This window comes from Leptodactylus fuscus, chromosome 6 (assembly GCF_031893055.1).
Source record: "Leptodactylus fuscus isolate aLepFus1 chromosome 6, aLepFus1.hap2, whole genome shotgun sequence".
Classification (NCBI taxonomy): Eukaryota; Metazoa; Chordata; class Amphibia; order Anura; family Leptodactylidae; genus Leptodactylus; species Leptodactylus fuscus.
This window is the reverse complement of record NC_134270.1, coordinates 130,372,913-130,394,946: the sequence shown is the minus strand read 5'-3', so window position 1 is coordinate 130,394,946 and position 22,034 is coordinate 130,372,913. Positions and strand designations below refer to the sequence as shown.

The following is a 22,034-nucleotide window of genomic DNA, read 5'->3' as shown; positions in this document are numbered from 1 at the left end:
ACTCTTGTAGGAGCTATAATACCAACTATATTAGAGCGATGTGAACCCTGGATAAAGACGTTATCTGTTCTTATAAACAGTGCCCTGTCTGTCCAATGGCTGTATCTGGTATTGCACCTCAGTCCCATAGAATTGAATGGGATGAGATGCATTGACAGACACAGCCATGGACAGAAGTGGTGCTTTTATATTATATATTAAAGATGAGGTTAATATTGAAGGATAGGGCATCAATATCAGATCATTGAGGGTCTGACAACTGGAACGCCCACAGATCAGCTGGCTGTAGATGGCTCCGTACACTGTACTGTACTGTAAGCATGCTGGGCAATTTCAGCTCAGCTCTCATTCCCATTAAATGTACAGTCCTATGAAAAAGTTTGGGCACCCCTATTAATCTTAATCATTTTTAGTTCTAAATATTTTGGTGTTTGCAACAGCCATTTCAGTTTGATATATCTAATAACTGATGGACACAGTAATATTTCAGGATTGAAATGAGGTTTATTGTACTAACAGAAAATGCGCAATATGCATTAAACCAAAATTTGACCGGTGCAAAAGTATGGGCACCTCAACAGAAAAGTGACATTAATATTTAGTAGATCCTCCTTTTGCAAAGATAACAGCCTCTAGTCGCTTCCTGTAGCTTTTAATCAGTATCTGGATCCTGGATGAAGGTATTTTGGACCATTTCTTTCTACAAAACAATTCAAGTTCAGTTAAGTTTGATGGTCGCCGAACATGGACAGCCCGCTCTCAAATGATCTGAAAACAAAGATTGTTCAACATAGTTGTTCAGGGGAAGGATACAAAACGTTGTCTCAGAGATTTAACCTGTCAGTTTCCACTGTGAGGAACATAGTAAGGAAATGGAAGACCACAGGGACAGTTCTTGTTAAGCCCAGAAGTGGCAGGCCAAGACAAATATCAGAAAAGCAGAGAAGAAGAATGGTGAGAACAGTCAAGGACAATCCACAGACCACCTCCAAAGAGCTGCAGCATCATCTTGCTGCAGATGGTGTCACTGTGCATCGGTCAACAATACAGCGCACTTTGCACAAGGAGAAGCTGTCAGGGAGAGTGATGAGAAAGAAGCCGTTTCTGCACGTACGCCACAAATAGAGTTGCCTGAGGTATGCAAAAGCACATTTGGACAAGCCAACTTCATTTTGGAAACAAAGATTGAGTTGTTTGGTTATAAAAAAAGGCGTTATGCATGGCGTCCAAAAAGAAACAGCATTCCAAGAAAAACACTTGCTACCCACTGTAAAATTTGGTGGAGGTTCCATCATGCTTTGGGGCTGTGTAGCCAATGCCGGCACCGGGAATCTTGTTAAAGTTGAGGGTCGCATGGATTCCACTCAGTATCAGCAGATTCTTGAGAATAATGTTCAAGAATCAGTGACGAAGTTGAAGTTACACCGGGGATGGATATTTCAGCAAGACAATGATCCAAAACACTGCTCCAAATCCTCAGGCATTCATGCAGAGGAACAATTACAATGTTCTGGAATGGCCATCCCAGTCCCCAGACCTGAATATCATTGAACATATGTGGGATGATTTGAAGCGGGCTGTCCATGCTCGGCGACCATCTAACTTAACTGAACTTGAATTGTTTGTCCAAAATACCTTTATCCAGGATCCAGGAACTGATTAAAAGCTACAGGAAGCGACTAGAGGCTGTTATCTTTGCAAAAGGAGGATGTACTAAATATTAATGTCACTTTTCTGTTGAGGTGCCCATACTTTTGCACCGGTCAAATTTTGGTTTAATGCATATTGCACATTTTCTGTTAGTACAATAAACCTCATTTCAATCCTGAAATATTACTGTGTCCATCAGTTATTAGCTATATCAAACTGAAATGGCTGTTGCAAATACCAAAATATTTAGAACTAAAAATGATTAAGATTAATAGGGGTGCCCAAACTTTTTCATAGGACTGTATGTTTAAATACTTCTTCGTGGCTGCTACCAAGTGCAAGTTTTGCATGTTCATATCAGCTAACGCGTTTTTTCCGCAGCGCTTTTCACAAATAGTGCACAGAGCGTTTCCATAGGTATAATTGACATGCTGCAATTTACAAGAATGCGACAACATGGGAAATTACAGTATTTCTGCTGCTGAATTTTTTCTGCAATGCTTGGGTCAGATTAACCTGAATGCCAATCCACTTTGCAGGTACTGTAATACGAAGTTTTTTGACGCAGTGTTTCTACCACAGCCAAAATGCAACACATATTCCCAACCTGGGGCCCCTGGCCTTAAAGAGGTATTCCCATGCGGTTTAATTTATGGTTACAGCCACACTGGGAGCTGTAGCTGTCTCAAGAATGGAGGATCCAATGTGTCATATCTCATAGTGAAAGGAGAGATAGCAGTCCTCCCATATAAGTGAATGGAAAGAACTGCGTATCTTTTACCCCGAAAAGCAGGACCTCCATCTATTGACAATTTATAGCATATCCTATATGGAAAGATACAGCCATAAACATCCACATAAGAATACCCCTTTAAGAAGAACACCTCCGTCACGAAATACTTGCAAAAAGGGGAGTGAAATTTATTAAATTTTTTTAGTGAATCCCATCCACACATTGCGAAAAATATGTGCGGTAGATACGCTGTGAGTTCCAAAAATGTTGCAGTTTTGGAAGTTGCAGCATGTCAAACTCCAGAGGTTTCCCTATAGGTGTAATGGAAGCAGAAAGTCTGCAGGGAAAACCTCTGCAGACTTTCTGTGAGAAGCACTGCGGGAAAAACTGCAACGCACTTTCACTGCATTTTTTCTCGCAGCGCTTTTTTGCTGCAGCCCGCTATGTGGGGTCTTAGCCTTGGGCATGAAAAAGTGCCAGAAAAACTACATGTGTGATCCCAGCCTGAAGAAGATTAACAGGAAGATATAAAAAGGTAGAATAGTTATAAAATAAATGTATAATATATTTACCTTCATGATTCTGTCTCCATGTTACAGCCACCTTACAGTCCTTACCCCCTTATGATTTACCATCTTCTGTATTTTGGAATATTATTACAATTGTGTTGACTTCACAAAAGACAAGATTTCCTATTTTATTACATATACCTCCTCAGATATTCTTGGTGAAGCCCTCATGTTCTTTGCGCTTTACTGTTTGTGTTACACTGTAACAATGTGTTTTCATTATCATTTGCTGCCCCCTACTGACATACATTGTGATATTGCAATGGCTGCCAGTAACTATATCCAAGTTTTTAGAATTTGCTTCAATTAACAGGGCAGCGGAAAGATCACTTGATCTGTAGACCAGCTGCTCAATTGGATATATCATGTATTCTGATATGTATCCCCTTGTATCCCCTTCAAACCTAAAGCAGTCATATTCTGCCAATATCTCCCGCTGAATATTCAGAGCAAAACATCATGTTTTCACATATATCATCTCACTGACAGCCTAAAGGAGCACAAAAAAGGACTACGATTTTGTTGTAAATAAAAATCTTTAGTTAAGACGCAAAGTAATAAGACATACAGTATATAACAAGAAATTGTGACCTGTTCCCTAACAACAGAACACCAGGGAGGGGCCATTGGATTTGACTAAAACATGACACATAGCCCAAGATCGCAGTGTAGCGCTGCCACCATTACAAGTAATGAACGTAAATGCAGTCAACTCACAACTCAGTAGTCATAAGAAATGCAAATCATATGGATTTCTTGCAATTTACATGTCATAGGAATGTGGCCACGTGGCATGTGCACCTGCCAAAGTGTCATGTAGTTGTAGACTACCATGACGGTAATTCAGATGATGTGTTCTCTAATTAAAATTGCTTCTTATGATAGTAAAGGGGATATCCAACTTTTTGAGAATTCTGTTCTATCTATAGAATAGGACATCAATTTTAGATTGTCAGGGGTCCGGTTGCTGGGACCCTCGCATATGATCTGTTTCCACATGACTGTGCGAGCTGCACGGCTCACTCAGTGTACTTTTCATAGCGGTGGTTGTGAGTAGAGATGAGCGAGTAGTATTCGATCGAGTAGGTATTCGATCGAATACTACGGTATTTGAAATATTCGTACTTGATCGAATACTACTAGCTATTCGCAGTAAATATTCAATTCAGAATCAGCGTTGAATGGCCGAATGCTATACAGTGTATAGCATTCAGCAAATCAACGCTGGTTCTGCAGCAGGCTCGTCCCTGCTAGTCAGGAGAACTGGCAGCTTGCTGTTACGAGGGAGCTTACTTTTTCTCATAGGAATGAATTGACCAGCGTTGATTGGCCAGTGTACAGCATTCGGCCAGTGAACGCTGGTTCTGCTGGAGGCTCGTCTGTGAGGAGGCGGAGTCTAAGATCGGACCACAGCAGTCTCCATTGTGGTCCAGTCTTAGACTCCCCCTCCTCACAGACGAGCCTCCAGCAGAACCAGCGTTGATTTGCCGCAGGCTTGTCTTTGCTAGTCGAGAGAGCTGGCAGCTTGCGGTTACGAGGGAGCTTACTTTTTATTAGTGCAACTGCAAGCGCTGTGCAGTTATAGCGCACGGACCCCATAGACTATAATGGGGTCCGTGCGCTTTAACTGCACAGCGCTCCTCTTAAACACTCTCCTCTCCTCCTGCTATTCATGGACTTGGTGACTCTCCTTTAGTCGAATAGTGGTTTCCCCTGAAACAAGCATTTTTTCCCATAGACTATAATGGGATTCGATATTCAATCGAGTAGTCGAATATTGAGGCTCTACTAGAAACGATTTTCGAATCTCGAATATTTCACTGTTCGCTCATCTCTAGTTGTGAGTATTGCGGCCATTACAGTGGTTGTGAGTACTTAGTGGTTCTGCCCCATTTATTACTAAGTGATGGGCCGAAAGATACAAAAAAACTGTAAAATTATTGGGTAGTGCAAAAGCGCCAACTCACATCATATAAAGTGCATTGAGTTTTTCAGTCGTAACATTCTATACGTTGACTATAAATTGCCAAAGTTTCCAGTTTAAAGTAAAATGTCCCATATTATAAAGGATAGTACTATAGATAAGTCATTCAAATGGAAGACATGCCTATAAATATAGTGCCTAAAAATCTTCATCCTCGCATTACTATGGCATAAATGCCAAAAGAGCTATGGCCGTACAGTAGATAGCCATCAGTTAATAACTATTGCAACCCAACCCCTGCACAAAGGCATACTCGGCTTGGCCTACGCATGTGGAGAAGAAGGAGGAGAGGGGAAGGCCTACTTACTAGATTTAAATGAGGCGCGTCCTCCACCAATACAGGGGATATGATGACTGGCATTATGTTTCTTGGACAATTCAACTACAAAGATGTTTAATATATACCCTACACCTACAGTATATTAATATAACATTATTTTTAGGACACTGACGGACCGTGCTTTATAAATTCATACCTCCTGAGATCATAGAAAGATTTACTATTATAATGTAAAACGATAAGAGAGGATTTCAGCGACAGGATGTTCTGAGCGTCGGATTGTCCATGTCTCCAGAGTAGGCCGATCACTCATCATCTGTATCTAAGAGGTGATCTTCACTGTATTCACTATAATTAAACTGCTCCAAAGGAAAGGGCACATCCTTCCATTTCTTGTAAGTTTTGCGGTTTTCCGGAGTTTGTAACACAAAGTTCTTGATGCTTATTATGGGAAGACTTGTCAGTCCTCTGTAGATCATCATCATACCCCAATTCGCCTGCAGGAGGGAAAGAAAATTCTTCTGTCATATAGAACCTTGTGTCAGAATCCCCCTTTGTCTGTACGCAGTAGAAAAGAGAAGGATCTGAGGGTTCGGAACCAGCTACATTCATACCACAACATTGAGAGAGGTCCTCAGGCGTCTATATCCACTGCTCTCTGAGTGAGGCGCGTGTGGCTTATCTGCCACCATTACTTCAATCTATAACTCAATGTCTATACACACAGTAGATTTTGCATTTTTCTATGAATACCTTAGCTAAACTGTTTCACGAGAGTACTAGGGAATCTTCCAGTAGGCCCAGATTCTGAACAAGTAATGCCCCCCTTCCCACTGGCTGCAGGGTTCAGTAGCAGTTGCCATGTCTGCATCTCATGTAGCCCCCTATACTGACTGTAACTAATGCCTACCAGTCCAAAATAGTGTACGTGCAGAGGCTATCTACCCCAGAGGACCTGGAGTGCATCCATACATATGCACATTATTTTATCTTGCTTTTTACCTACACAAATCTACGGTAATACTGTTTAACTTGACTTTAACATCACTTCCTGGCGCCGCCTTGAGTGGCTGCCTCGATACAGGGCTCCAAGCTGGGAGCAACCTTTATCTTTCCTTTTTCACTCTTTTTCTCTGTATCTTCAAGAATCCTGTAACTAAGCAAACTAGCACTATGAATTAGCAACTATAAATCGAATGGAAGATCCTGTGGAGTATTTTGTTCCTTTTGTTTCTATTGTTTAAGCATGGACAATGACTCAAGACCTGTGTGCACATGTGCCTGTTACCATCCCCCCAGGAGCTAAGGACAGCATGTCTCACCATGTGGCATGGAGGAGAAACCTACATGGAAGTGTGGACTTCTTCTTTTCAAGGAGATGATTTTTGGAGTCTATTGCTGATGTGTGAAGATGCTACAGCTGACTGGTATTTCTTTCTTTTACTGTGGACACGTGGGACTCTGTTACAACCTGGGAACCTACCATCACCCACCTACCCCATGTGTTTATGGAGGCTTGGCAAGAGAGCAGCACCCTGTCTACCTGGATGGCTTCAGACCTCTCTGGGCAGTAGAACACAGTGGTAAGAAGAAAGGAGGAGGGCTTGTGATGAAGGATATTTGGGGCATTTTTTTGTGGTTAATGGACAATAGCACTGATGCAAGATACCGAACTATCAGCTGTGAGCAGGAGATCTCACTACCTACCAAAGGAACTGCCACATGTTATCATGATAGCTGCATATGTCCCCCACCTCTGCAAAAAGACGTTTTTTTTTTGCCTGTTATATTTACATGCTGTGACCCCCCTCCTCATGTCCTCCAACCATGGTCGGGCTGTATTATTAACATCACTTCACACAGAGAACTAAATGATCCTGCAGTGTTTCTGTGTTTCTTTCTTTTTAGTTGCTATGATTCCTAGGATTTCTCTATCTGCCATGAGCTGGTATGTGTTTCTCTCTTGTTATATACTACTGCACCATCTATGAAACTGTATCACTGAAATTTCCCCATTGTGGGACTATTAAAGGAGTATCTTATCTTTATCTTATCTTTCTGTAGCATCATAAGTTTCTGTGCTGTGATGTTTCAGAAGACAACAAGAAACAATGAAAACCCACTGAAAAGAGTCAAGTTATCACATTATGCCTCATGTTAACCTTTGCTACATCGGTGTCTATATATCTGGAGATTTGTATGTTTCGATTTCTTACCTTGCAAAAGCGACATCGGATTTCACCTCCAGGAACCCAGTTCTCCATCTTCTTTCCCAAGTTAACAGGTAATGTGTATTCTTCATAGTACACTCTATTATGTAATAATAAATCAGGTAAAGTATATATAAGAATCATGTTTAGTTATAGGGCGATGAACTATATAGGAATGAATAGCTACTAGGCTAAGCCATATGACCATATGACTGTCAAATTTTGATATCATGAGAAACCATAGTGATACCTGGGTCATAAGACAGGGATCAGATAGATTGCAGTGTCCACCATTACAACACACTTGTATCATTATGGAGATATTGTTTATCAGCACACCTCAGCAATGAACATTCAAGTACTTCAAGAACTACTTTCCTCTTCACTTGACTCGTGCGGACACCGCACGGAAAACACACGGACCCCATTATAGTCTATGAGGTCCGTGTGCTTTCATTGTTCACCACTTTTTAATGCGTTTGGTATTCCATTCGGGGGAGTCCTCAAGCGGACTCCCCAAACGGAATACCGAACGCAGATGTGAACCAGGCCTTACTCTTTTATACACCAATTCACAGTTTCACTTAAAGGGATTGTACAGAATTAGAAAACACTTTTTTTTTTATTGTAGAACCAGCACTACACCTGCTAATCCCCATTCACTTCAGTGGCCCCAATACCGGGCACAATTTATGGAAAGGTGTGGTGCTATTTCTAGAAATAAAGAAGCCATGTCTGTGTAAGGATTTGATGTGTAACTGGATTTACGCTGGGCCCAAAAGCTCTAGTTCACTCATACACCCAGGGTTTGTTAGACAGTACACTATGGTTCCATATTATAAACTTACTTAAATGTGGGGTTAATGTTTACATGATGAGTATCTTCCACCACACGTATGTCATTCCCATAGGCGACGGCAGCAGAGCAGTTCCGACAGTCCAACCGGACGTCCAAGCTTGAGAACTTCCTTTTGCTCTCTGCTTTGGCTTGTTTCACCAAACGCTCAGTGAGAGATTCCCTTTGCAGATCTTTAATCTGTGTCAGAAATCCAGAATATTAATAGGATGATAGTGTTATGTAGTACAGTAGCCGGATGTAAGTGTTACTCACTTTTTCTTCATATTCTTCTTCTGGCAAATCTTGCACATACTTTATGGCGCGTTTCATCAGATCTTCCAAAGACTCATTGGTCATTTCTCTTCGGCTCTCTTTTCCTCCAGATTTGGCCAGGAAAGAGTAACAGCTATCCTCTGCTCTGGCTCGGCCTCTGGCCTAAGAACAACCCCATCAGAATTGTTAGTACAAATATTATGGGGTTGAGCATGACTATAAATTGCTATACCTGCAGACAGACAAACAGATTTACAACAAAAATCTTACCTGCACCATGGATATTTCATTAGTCATCAGGCCATACCGGACAACAATGTTGCATTCTGGGATATCCAAGCCCTCCTCAGCAACGCTTGTTGAGATGAGCAGATTCAGGGCACCTTGTCGAAATTTTTGAATTACATCCTTCTGTTCGTTCTGAGAATGTGAGCGGGAAATGAAGATTGGACAGTTAGGGCCCCTTCATACGGTGTAAGCGCACCGCTCATTTAGACACGTATACACGTGTCTGAGCGCGGTGCTTCAAAACAGAGCCCATTGATTTCAATGGGAAACACGCGTATATCGGCATATACGTGCGCTTCCCATTGAAATCAATGGGCTCTGTTTTGAAGCGCTGCGCTCAGACACGTGTATAGGGGCCCTTAGGCTGGATTAACATGACTATGACATTTATCATGGGCCTGATGTCGTGAAAAACAGACATGTTGGATACTGACCATTTGGCTGTTTTTGAAAAGCTATAACACGGACATTTTAAAACCCATGAATGTCTATGGATCTATTCACATGGCTATTTTTTATTTCTGTCTATAAGGACAAAGATAGAACATGGTAGTTTTTGAAAAAGAGTCCATTAAGAAATGGATATGTGGATGGACTCAGACATTCATGGGTTTTAAAACGGCCTTCACAGGCCATTATTTACTGTCGCATGAATAAGGCCTTAAGCCTAGGGGCAATGGTGAGGTTATCTAATCTGTGGTATTGTAACATCTACCCTACTGTGTTATAGGGGTATATGTAGACTAATATTAGCAGGAAATCTTGGCAACCAGTAGGACTTTAGCTTCTATGGGGGAAGGACATCTGACGAAGGCTTTTTATCCACAACTTTGAGTCACTGTTGGAGAAGACAACCAGGTTGTCCAAAACCCAGTGTAGAATACAGTATATTCGCTATAGAGGACAACTATCTAGATAGCGGTGTCTTCTGGTTGGTGGATGTCAGGTTAGAGGTAAGTTGGTAATTGCTACAGCACAGAGAAACTTGGGGATAGAAGAGACTGTAAGATACATGCTGGAGTTGTATTTGCCTTTATGCAGTTTTCTTAAGATGCATCTGAATCTTTTACCTGGGTCATATGTTTACTTTGATTGCTGAACCCAGCTCCTGTTAAGGTCGCACACTTGATGTTTAGCCCTTTAAGAGAAGCATTGCTGTTGATCCACTGAAGCAGAGAGTGGGTACTTTGTCTTGTACGGGTGAAGATGATCCCATGGGAGCTGGAGGAGTTCTCGAAATGTTTCTTCAAAATTTCTTCCAGTCTCTTCAGTTTAGGGTTTTCATATTTCATGTTTTTACTCAGTTCTAAAAGTTCATTACAGTTATCTGTATGAGAAAAGTAGATGGGAGTATGAGGAATAATTATAAAGGCTGGAAGTATTATAGACTTTGATAAAACATGGTCAATAGCAGACTTTTCCAGACTGTCGGGAGTCCCATTGGGATCACATTATAATCTTGATGACTTTTAGAGGGCATTTTCACTCTTATAGAATCACTTTATGGACTTATAATGCTAAGTGGCCAGAAATATTCTAGCAATGTAAGCTGTCTCATACAATCTCAGCCTTTCCTAGCATCTCTCAGAGTATCCTCTTCCCACCCAACTTCCCCTTCTTGTTTCTCTGTATTTCCCTCCATACATCTCTATGCTGATGACACCGAATTATACACATCTTCCCATGACACCACCCCTGCACTCATACAGAACACCAGTGACTGTCTTTCTGCTGTATCAAATATCATGTTTTCGCTATATCTGAAACTAAATCTCTCCAAGACTGAACTACTACTGTTTCTACCATCTAATTATAGACCTGTCCCTGATATATCCATTGCAGTCTCAGGCCTTACTATAACTCCTAGGCAGTAGGCCCACTGCCTTGGGGTTATGTTTGACTCAGACCTTTCCTTCACCCCTCATATTGAATCACTCACACACTCATGTTACCTCCACCTCAAAAACATCTCCAGAATACGCCCTTTCCTTACCAGAGATACAGTAAAGACACTTACTATCTCTCTGATTCATTCTCGCCTTGACTACTGTAACTCCTTACTAATCGGTCTTCCCCTCACTAAACTCTCCCCTCTACAATCTATTCTGAATGCAGCGGCCAGGCTCATCTATCAGTCTAGACCAGTGATGGCGAACCTATGGCACGCGTGCCAGAGAGGGCACGCAGAGCCCTCCATGCTGGCACGCGTGCGGTCGCCCGGATCGCTCACCAACAGGGAATCCGGTACAGGATTCCCCGTTGATGAGCGATCACTGCCTTCAGTTGTATGTGCAAATGCACATACAGCTGAAAGCTGTCAGGGTAGGCCGCGGATCGCGCGACCGCAGCCTACACTGGCTGCAGAGTTTGACCTCTGCCCCGACGCGGGCGATGACGTCATCAGCGCCGCCAGTGACAAGAAGGTGGATGCCGGCGGCTCTTCAGGGGTGAGTATGAGAGTGGCTCACTGTGTATATGATGTTGGGGGGGGAGCTTATAATACTTGGTGGGGTGTATGATACTGGGGGGGAGTGTATAATACTGGGGGGGCTTATAATACTGGGTGGGGTGTATAATACTGGGGGGAGTGTATAATACTGGGGGGAGTGTATAATACTGAGGGGGCTTATAATACTGGGGGGAGTGTATAATACTGGGGGGGCTTATAATACTGGGTGGGGTGTATAATACTGGGGGGAGTGTATAATACTGGGGGGAGTGTATAATACTGAGGGGGCTTATAATACTGGGGGGAGTGTATAATACTGGGGGGGCTTATAATACTGGGGTGGCTTATAATACTGGGGGGTGTACTAAAGAGCATATAATACTGGGGGGGGCCTATTTATAAGCACACAATACTGTGTGTGGATGCCACTGTGGAGCATATAATCCTGTGGGGGGGGGACACCTACTGCGGAGCATATAACACTGGGGGGCTACTGTGGTACTGTGGAGAATATAATATTGTGTGGTGGGCCCACTGCAGAGCATATAATACTGTCTGGGGTCCCCTCACTATTTATATCACACAGTATCTGTTTTATAGCAGACGTGATATTAGTACAGGATGTAAGAATATTACACGGTAACTATAAAACAGATCCTGTGCGATGTAAATAGTGAAAATTAATTGTTCAAAGTACCAAATGCTGAGACCTTTACATTTCAGTACAACGTTGTTTGTATTATTGAAAGCTCTGTAAAGCCCCACATGACTGTAATTTTTGGTCAGTAACTGTCCGCAATTGTGGATCCGCATAGTATTAAGTCTATATTGTCGTGTTGGCACTCCGCGAAAATTTTGTGGGTTTTGGGTTGCAGTTTGGGCACTCGGTCTCTAAAAGGTTCGCCATCACTGGTCTAGACGCTACAGCGATGCCTCTGGTCTGTGCCAGTCACTACATTGGCTGCCTATTCATTATAGAATAAAATATAACGTTATCACCCTCATCCACAAGGCTCTCCATAATGCTGCACCTCCATATATTTCCTCCCTCATCTCTGTCTACCGCCCAACCCGTGTTCTCCGCTCACTCAATGACCTAACACTTACATCCTCTATTATCAGAACCTCCCACGCTCATATACAAGACTTCTCCCGAGCTGCACCACTTCTCTGGAATGCTCTATCCCGGACAATCAGATTATCTCCCAATTTCTACAGCTTCAAGTGCAAACTAAAGACACATCTTTTCAGACAGACCTATCACAATTCCTAATGTAAACCCTTCCGTACTATAATTAGAATCCCCAAAATTTAACCCTCCTCTGTCCCCGCTCCCACATTACCCCACATGATATGATGCCATCTCAGGCTAACTTTATATGTCCAAGCTCCATCCACATGTTAAAGGTCATGGCTGGTGACAGCTCATAAAGTTTTATGTTTGTGTAATGACAGTAACCTCTATTACAACATTGTCTGACCTCTGTATAAGCAATGCCGCCCCTGCTACCTCTTGTGTCACCCCCCTCTACCTCATAGATTGTAAGCTCTTGCGAGCAGGGCCCTCAGTCCCATTGTGTGAAATGACTTTCTTTGTAATGTATCTTTCTGTCTGTATTTGAACCCTACTACTTGTACAGCGCTGCGGAATATTTTATATTATTTCTGCCCCATCTAAGGAACCAGGAGAGCCATAATATAATAGGAGCGTCTATACAGTGATTGTACTGAATCTCCTGCAGGGTCACACTGCTCCTGAGCCTCCTGCTTGTAAGAGTTGACAGGGAGAAACCTTCCATAAGCAGGAGACAGGCTGAAGTTGAATCTCATAGGCATCACACACCAGGCGTGTGCATATGATTGACTGAATTTGGCTGATCAAACCATAGACATTTATTTTTTTTGTCAACTACAGTCAAAATTTTCTAACTTCGTTGATTGACCAAAGTTTGCATTTGATCATCACAGAAGACTGCATAAAAGATTCAGATAATGTTTGACCAAAAACAGCAGTTTTACACAACCTTATCCTGTGTGTATGAGCGCCTTTGGTTGGCTATGAGTCAGATAAGTGCACTCTGATAAGACTAAGACTAGGCAAGCCAATAAGAAATGTAGCCTGCATTAGTGGAACCATATGAGAGGGGGAAGAAGGAATCAAAATGGCCGATAACCCATTAATAAACCCATCACCGTTTACATGCCAAGTGCTGTGCAGATTATTCTCCGTATTCTTGATAGCGGTGGTTGTGGGTATAATGGCTGTATCTCTTTCAAGCCTATCACCCAAAACCATATACTAAACTATAGGGATGTGCGTAGGGGCCCACAGGACTTTATTTACTCCACTCATTGTCTATAAAGTTAAATAGACCAATGTTCTTGGGAAAACCTTTTTAACCATTTTCGGCTTTTACAGCGGATTCTCCCCCTGTGATGTCTTTGGGTCATATGGCATATTTGTAACATATCATACAATAATGTTATTATTGACTCCTAGTTCATACCATTGAATAATTCATAGAGGAAGACATCGGTTTCATCTCTAGACTGTTTCACAAATTTTTCCATAATGTAGTATTCCTCCAGAAATTCATAGGCATCCTTCATTCTTACTGTATCATGGAGGAAGAGGGCATCATTGTATTTGCGGAGGTGAATTGCACAAGTTCGTTTCCTCCTGTTGGAGGTCTCGGCCCCTGAAATACATAACATGGGAGGGTTATTATGGTAAAGGTCACCTAATATCCTACCTGACCGTGAATTTACAAACTACTGTAAAATCTAAAGTGTTTAAGACTTTTTAACCATTTCTCAAGGATGACTCCAATAGTGATATTGTAAGGGTAATGATAATCACTTCTCTGTTTTGACATATGTACCGGATCCTAGGAGGGCTCACGTTCTGGCCTCATCCTACAATTATTCTTGAAGCAAGAAAACGCCATCTTGGGAGCCTTCTCTGGGGCACTCATTAGAATATCATATAAATGTGAAGTCTGTCTAGTGCCAAATGCCCATTAATATTTTGCATTGTAGATTTAGACCGTATAGACTGGTTCATCACTGTAGACATTTTTACAGCACTGGCACCATATCAGCTAGGGACATTGTAAAAATGAATATATAGTACTGTATATACTGTACAATAAAACTCACCATCTTTTTCCATCAATACTACTGCCTGTTCGTAGATTTGGGTGCCGATATCTGTGATGAAGTCAAGATCACCAAGATACCGGTGTATGGTCACCATGAGCTTCTTCAGCTTATCTCCAAAAGGATCCTAGACCAATGGAAAACACTGATCAATTCTTAGGAAAGCTCACATATAGTACAATGTACGGCACAATACCTGGAAGGTTTATATTAAAGGGATCCTATCTTTTAAAACACATTTTTTTTCTACCTAACATGTCGGAATATCCTTAAAAAAGGCTATTCGTCTCCTACCTTTCCTTGTCTTCTAAACGCTGCCGTTCACCTGTAATCCCGTTTTTTCTCGATATGCAAATGAGCACTCTAGCAGCACTGGGGGCGGGCCCCAGTGCTCAAACAGCACTGGAGGTGTCCCCAATGCTGCCAGAGAACTCGCCAGCGCCACCTCCATCTTCTTCTGCAACGAGGTCTTCATCGCGTCTTCTTCCAGTGGTGGCTTGTAACTTCTAGGCCTTGGGCAAAGCTGAATGCGCATGCCCGTGGCCACAAAAAAAAATGGCCGCTTCCACAGTATTGTAAGCGGCCATTTTCTCGTGGCCGGCGGCCCACTAGATGGAGTTTTAGCCTACAGGCCGCTTTACATGGAGAAATGATCTGGCCAATTATTGAGAACAAGTGTCTGTAGAAACGCTCGTTCCCTACAATTGCCCCGTGTCAACCAAAATGAATCCCAGTGGTAAGTTCCAGAATGCTCAAAGTCAGAGTCAAGAGCGCCGGAGATCTTTCCCATTGATTTTAATGAGAGTCAGTCTGACATGTTTTTTAAGCGCTATTTTTTTATTCACCGAGCTGAAACAGCATTGAAATCAATATACGGCTGAAAAAAAAAGCAGCATGGGCCAGGAAACAGTGCTGAAATCAGTTTCTTTTTTTGTCAGCTTCAGCAAAAATAAATCAGTGTGAACATAATCTTAGACATCGCCTTTGGTATGGCATAGGTATTAGAGATGAGCGAGTACTGTGGGGATCAGCCGATCCGAACAGCACGCACGCATTGAAATGAATGGACGTAGCCGGCACGTGGGGGGTTAAGCGGCTGGCCGGCGTCAAAGCGGAAGTACCAGGTGCATCCATTCATTTCAATGCGTGCGTGCTGTTCGGATCGGCTGATCCCAACAGTACTCGCTCATGTCTAATAGGTATTACTATCATACTGGTAATAATGTATTACCTCAAGCCTTTGTGGGACCAAGTCATATTGTTTAATGGGCTGTTTAGCTTTGGCTTCAAGCCCTTTGATTGAAGTCTGGGGTGACATTATCTTCCGTGTGTCAAGATTTGCGCAGATCTAGAAAAAGATAGGCTTATCAGAAAGTCACATTGTAAGGCTAAACACCAATATAAACAAGGATACATGGCCTCACCATTAAAATATGGTCTACGGCATTCTGAAATGTGCTAGCGCCACCGGTCCCTGGGGAGGCAGTCAGTCCCAGAATTTGTGGTAGATTCCTGTGTCCGCTGAACTTTTTCTGGAGGTATATCTCCATCACCTTGTTATACACCGCATCCTTTTGGGTGTGGTGACACTCGTCTATGATGAGGAGGGTAAAATCTGTAGGAGAAGACATATATAGTCCTAAAGGTCTGGTGGAAAAGGAAGAGGTCTTCATTTCTGTCATTCATAAAACATATTCATTGTAAGGCTGAGGCCCCACTTTGCGGAAACGCAGCTTTTTTTGGACCAGACCTCTTCCCTTGTTTTACTGTTAACCTCAGACATTGAAGTGAGTCAGAACATCTGTTAACCCATTTAACCCCATTTTTTGATTTTTGTTTTTGTCTCCCCGCCTTCCCAATCCCATAACTTTCTTATTTTCCCATTCACATATGAGAGCCTAATGTTTGCAGGACAAATTGTACTTCATAAAGGTACCATTTAATATTCCGTACTGGGAAGCTGGAAAAACTATTCAGAATAGGGTGGAATTGGAGAAAAACTTTTTGCATGTCTTACTTACAGGCTGTTTTTATAGCAAAATGACACCTGTATCTGTATTCTATGGGTCAGTACTATTCTGGCAGGTAATATCAAATTTTCTGTATCTTCCATGTGTCAAGATTTTGTGTAGTTCTTTTTTTTACATTTTAACCCCTTAAAAATAATCCAAAACTTAAAAAAAAAAAGTTTAGACCAGGCATTTTCAGGCACTGGGAGACATAATGTGTATGTGCTTCACTTTATGTACTTTTATGTGTTCTATAGAAAGGGGGATGATTGGAACTTTCAATTCATTTGTTTATTTTTTTTCTATTTAAGAAAGAACTTTTATTACAGACTGCATAGAGCAGCCTGTAATAGAAGTGAATGCCAAACAAGCCATTAATAATGTCTGCGATCAGTGGAGACACGGCAGATATGGCGGATGCCCATCTCCAAAGTGCTTTTTTTAAGTGACCATTGACAGTCTATTGCACATTGCTCTACATATAGGAACGGAGCACAGAAGGTAGATATACAGTAAGTACCACGGCCTGGGGACTGGGAACAGCTGCTGAGAAGATCTGTCACCTCTGTGTTTCCTAGGTCTTGTAACAAGAAGTCCTCACCTGTCAGCTCCACATGCTTTTCTTCACTGTCACTCCGGAGCGCATTGTGCAGGATTTGTGCAGTGCAAATAACTACATCATAGTCCTTAACAAAGTTAGCAAAAAAGCTCTTTGTTTCGGAGTCTCCACTTATGGGAATAATCTTGAATTTGTCTTTGAGATGTGGCTGGAACTCCTTGCTGTAGTGCTGATGGACCAGATGCACCTGCCAGATGGAAGAGGAAACCTTACACATCTGAAATGGACCTGGTTCAAGTTTAAGTGGGCCATACACATTAGATTTTAGACTGCTGTACATAAACCTACAACGGTTCACCCCATACAGCCAACTATCATTGGTCAGAACTAAAATCTGTTGTACTGGATTTTTTCCTGCTGTGACCAGTTGTGTAAGGACTAGACGGACAGACCTGTGGGAGACTTTTGTGTTGTGGCCATGTTAGTACACTACTAAGGCTTGGTTTACATCTGCTTTAGAGACTCAGTCCTAGGGACTAACAAAAATTGTGCAGGACTCTTTTCTCTGCCACTTTCAGTTTCAAAACAGTGGACACTGGATGGACCCCATTATAATCAATGGAATCCGCTGGGCTTTGTGTGTAACCACTTATGTAGCAGTCCAGCTCTCCGTTGTTTGAGTCCCCCAATGGACCCGAACGCTGGAGAGCCTGGCCCTAGTGTGAATCCTGCGTAACACACACACACACAAAGTGTCTGTCATTTCCTGTTTTCAGCATTTTATTAGCACTGAATTACTTTCATCTGTTAATTTTCTAAGTGTCTGGGATAGTCGCACAGTTGGCCGTATGACTAAACTCTATTGTGTATGGTCAGCTTTAGGACCTAGTCACACGACAGGGTTGTTTTTCACAGACTTAATATACATTACAAAAACGGCAGTGCCAATCCGTTGAAAAGGGTTATTCGCATAACATTGAATAATGGCTGTTTTCAATGGTCCTTACATGGCTGGTTTAAAAACCCATGAGGGCCTATGGGTCTATTCACACGGATATCTTTATGTCTGTCAAAATGGATAAAGATAGAGCAGATCAATTTATTGATGGCCATGAATAAAACAGTCTGTCAAAACAAAGACGTGTGAATATACCCATAGACATTTATGGTTTTAAAAAGGGTCTTGTGATGGCCATTTTTTCACTGCCATTTGAGTATAGCCCTATTTCCATATATTGGGTCTATCAGTTGGGACTGTGTATGGTATGTTGACTAATGGTTTACCCGATATGGTATAAATGAGCTGAGTTTAAAGAGAAACCTGTCCGACCTGTCCAACCATTGCAGAATTGGTCACCACAAATAACATCAATATAGCAAAGGAGGGAAAGCTCTGGATTACAGGCCAGAAAATGTCACATACCTTGTTGACAATCATAGCAACCTTGGCATTTTTCTTCATCTCTAGGTGCCGCATTGCCACGTACAAAGCTGCCCTGGTTTTACCAGTCCCTGTTGGAAGCCATATTATGATGTTTTGACCTTCCAGTGCTGGGCCAATGACTTCCCACTGGTAGTCCCTCAGCTCCATCTGTAAAATATAATGCAAACATCGGGTTCTAGGTAATATTAATATACACTACAGATAGCTTATATATGGCCATGGCTATACACATTAATATACACTGCAGATAAGCTGTTCCAACAGTGACCCCTGCACCTAGTACCCTGTGTACTGCTTCTGGGCTCATGTATATGTGACATAGATAAATGACAGCAGACCGTCCATCATGGACTAGTTGATCACTACAAACAGGTATTTGCTTGAACAGGTCACTATGTACAACCAAACATCGACATTAAGAGGGTCGCATAAGATTAGGGAAATAAAAATTACTCTTATCCTAATAAACAGGACTGAGCTGCAATACCAGACACAGCCATGTGAACAACAGTGGCGCTGTATCTCAGCAAAATGCTGACGTTCTTTCTAATCTGAACAACCCCTTTAATAATAAACTATAACAAATTATTTTGGATGTATCTGCTATCAGTGGTACAAGTTCTGGACAGCCAGGTAGCGGTGGAATTATATGGCACATTGTTGGAAGACGTTTTGTAGGGATGGGACTAAACTGAAGTTCTACACTTGATGGTAGATTTCCATTTAGCGTCTATGGACAGCTTTAGCTTAAGGGCTTCTTGGTTTTAGCTGAAGTCTTCCATATTGTACGTGTACCCTAAAGTAGAATTTGACATCTGAAAGAGAATACCTCCTTACAGGGTTGTAAAATCTTAGAAAAACATCTTTCAGAAACAGCACCAGACTGTCCATAGGATGTGTCTGATACTGCAGCTCAACTCCAATGAAGTGAATGCGACTGAGCTGCAATACTACACAACCCGTACACAACTGCGGCACCTTTTATAAGAACACATCCATGTATTTATAATCCAGTACCACCTATTTTCCAAAACTTTTATATTGATGATCTATCTAATGATCTTTAGGGCAGGTGATCCATATTAGAGTAGGAGGAGGATCACTCTGGACACCCCTACTGATCAGCTGATTAAAGGGTAATGTTGTGGCCTCTTCTTAGTAACAGTGACCACAGTTCCCTCAGTCACGTGGTGTGGTGTGGCCTCAGCCTAAGGCAGGATTTACATGGCTGCTATCTAGATCACCACAGAATCTCTATGCTATATCCTTGTTATTACTTTACTATATAAGTGCATGGGACCTGTCAGTAGATCACCGAGATTTATAAGCAGTAGATCTCAACCTAAATGTAGAATAGATTCTAGACAGATCTATTAGCTGTATTATTTGCAGCGTCTCTACCCCATCTATACAACTCATACAATGTTCTAGTATGTAAACAACAAAGCAGATACATGACATATAGCGAGATACAATGTATTCAGTTCTGCGGCTGTCCTTTGTAATTCATAGAACTTACCTTTGGTTGGTCCCGGTCACAGTAGTGCTCTCTGGTATTAAGCTATGACTTGCCCCAGTCTTCAGTCTTGCGACCTCTCTGCTGAGGCCCGGCCTCTAGACTGGAGCCTGCTTCAGTTTCCTTCTCACTAAATAGAAAGCTAAGCAGGGGTGACACTAGGGCCTCTGTGAGGTACAGATACACATGGATAGTACACATTAGTCTATTAGCTGTCAATGCTATGACACCAGTCTGAAGAAACCCACCCAAAGCCCCCCCCTCACAGATGAAAAGCGAAACTGAAACAGAGATTTTCCTTCATATATAGTTTATGTTAGTGATAATGACGTAAATAGGAGGAAAAGCACGGGACTAATTCACATGAAAAATCTCACCTGTGTTCTTTCCATACAAGTAATTGGACTGGTCGCATATTAATTTCTTTAAATGGGCTCTATTAGCAAAATTATACTGTATGAGCCCCACATATGCGCGAATAGCCTTTAAAAGCCCCCCCCCCCCGTTTTAAAATAATATCCTAAAAACCAATGCGCAAATTATACTTACCCGTGCACGGTGGGCAGTCATGCACTGTTGGACGTCATCTTGCTGTCACACCTTCTTCCAGCGACACCCTCCTGTCCTGGCTCTTCGACGCCTTGATCTTCTGTTCTTCCGGAATGCAGAGGTTCGCGATCGTATTGCGCATACGCAGTACGCTCGCATAGTTCTAAGGAGAACTTAGACCTACTACAAAAATGGCCCTGGAGCGTGCGCTACTGCGCACGCGCAGGATTTGAACCAAACCCATCAGAATAAGAGAAGGTCAAGGCTGGGAAGAGCCAGGACAGGAGGACGTCGCTGGAAGAAGAAAGAAGAGGAAGGTGTGACAGCAAGATGACGTCCGACAGTGCACGACCGTGCACGCTAAGTATAATTTGAATATTTGTTTTTAGGGTATTATTTTAAAATAGGGGGGGTGGGGGGTTAAAATAAGATTAGCGGTGTCTGAATAGCCTTTTTAAGGACTATTCAGGCATATGTGGGGCTCATACAGCATAATTTTGCTGATAGAGCCCCTTTAATGGATCTGAGTGTCCTTTCCAAACCAGACTTGGCCATTCAAGTATAGGAAAGCATGATCAGGATAGCAGACGCATGTGATGTCCATTCTTTAACCCCTTCCTGACATCCGCTGTAATAGTACAGCACTGCCGGGAAGGACTTCCCGCAAACCGCCATAGTACTACGGCAGCTGCATGGTGCGCACACAAAATCTGTGTGCGCACCATGCCCTGCGAGTGTCAGCTGTAACATACGGCTGACAATGCCCTGTAACACCCACGGTCGGAACCGGGTCCGATTGTGGGTGTTAACCCCTGAGATGCCAGCGTGGCATTCCGCTCCGGATTAGGCCCAAATGAATGGGCCTAGTCGGGAGAGGTGTCACGAGGTGGATGTCCGCGGCTGAATAAGCTGTGGAATCTGCCTGAAGAAAGGGCATGCCGCTTACGGAAAAAGGAAGTTACTGGCTCCCATTGATTTCATTGGGAGGCGTTTTTTGGTCAGGATTTTGACACAGATTCCGTGTCAAAATCCTGACCAAAAAAAAGTCTGAACTCAGCTTAAAGGTGTTGTCCCATCACAAGGATCCTATCTATACTGCTTGTTAATGTGGATGTAAGACTTTTCCTAAATACACTGCTTCAGCAAAACTGCTTTGTTTGTCCACTATATTACTTTATTCAATTCATTGTTGACACAGCCCTTGACTTATCTGTTCAAAAGTCAAGTGATGTATCTGCTGCTCTCAGGGGGAAGGGAGGAGGGGCTAAGTGCACGGGAGCAAGCCTGTGTTTCTAGCTATTCCTGTGTTTGCACCACACGTGCCCTAACTTGGGGGGGGGGGGGGTCGTATATATATATATATATATATATACCACCCCACCCCCATACGTCAGTCAGCAACTAATGGGAAGAGGAGACCCCACAAACTGTTATACTTTATATACATAACGTCTGAGATTTATATTTGGGAAGTATGTGAACGCTGGGGGACTGGTCTCACCATTCAAAGCACTGTATGTCCGA

At 42.4% G+C, this 22,034-nt stretch overlaps 1 protein-coding gene across 1 annotated transcript; it reads right to left on the bottom strand.

Annotated features, from left to right (window-relative positions):
* Nucleotides 1-4,606: 4,606 nt before the first annotated feature.
* On the bottom strand, nucleotides 4,607-20,049 carry DHX58 (DExH-box helicase 58). The gene is made up of 13 exons (XM_075277217.1): nucleotides 19,965-20,049; nucleotides 18,425-18,592; nucleotides 17,044-17,248; nucleotides 15,858-16,048; nucleotides 15,665-15,781; nucleotides 14,434-14,560; nucleotides 13,782-13,973; nucleotides 9,896-10,152; nucleotides 8,808-8,957; nucleotides 8,538-8,699; nucleotides 8,275-8,462; nucleotides 7,433-7,526; nucleotides 4,607-5,713 (listed from the first exon to the last, which is right to left on the bottom strand). Exons 2-13 carry the CDS (start codon nucleotides 18,590-18,592, stop codon nucleotides 5,522-5,524), a joined length of 2,043 nt encoding a protein of 680 aa, XP_075133318.1. The 5' UTR covers nucleotides 19,965-20,049; the 3' UTR covers nucleotides 4,607-5,521.
* Nucleotides 20,050-22,034: the final 1,985 nt, after the last annotated feature.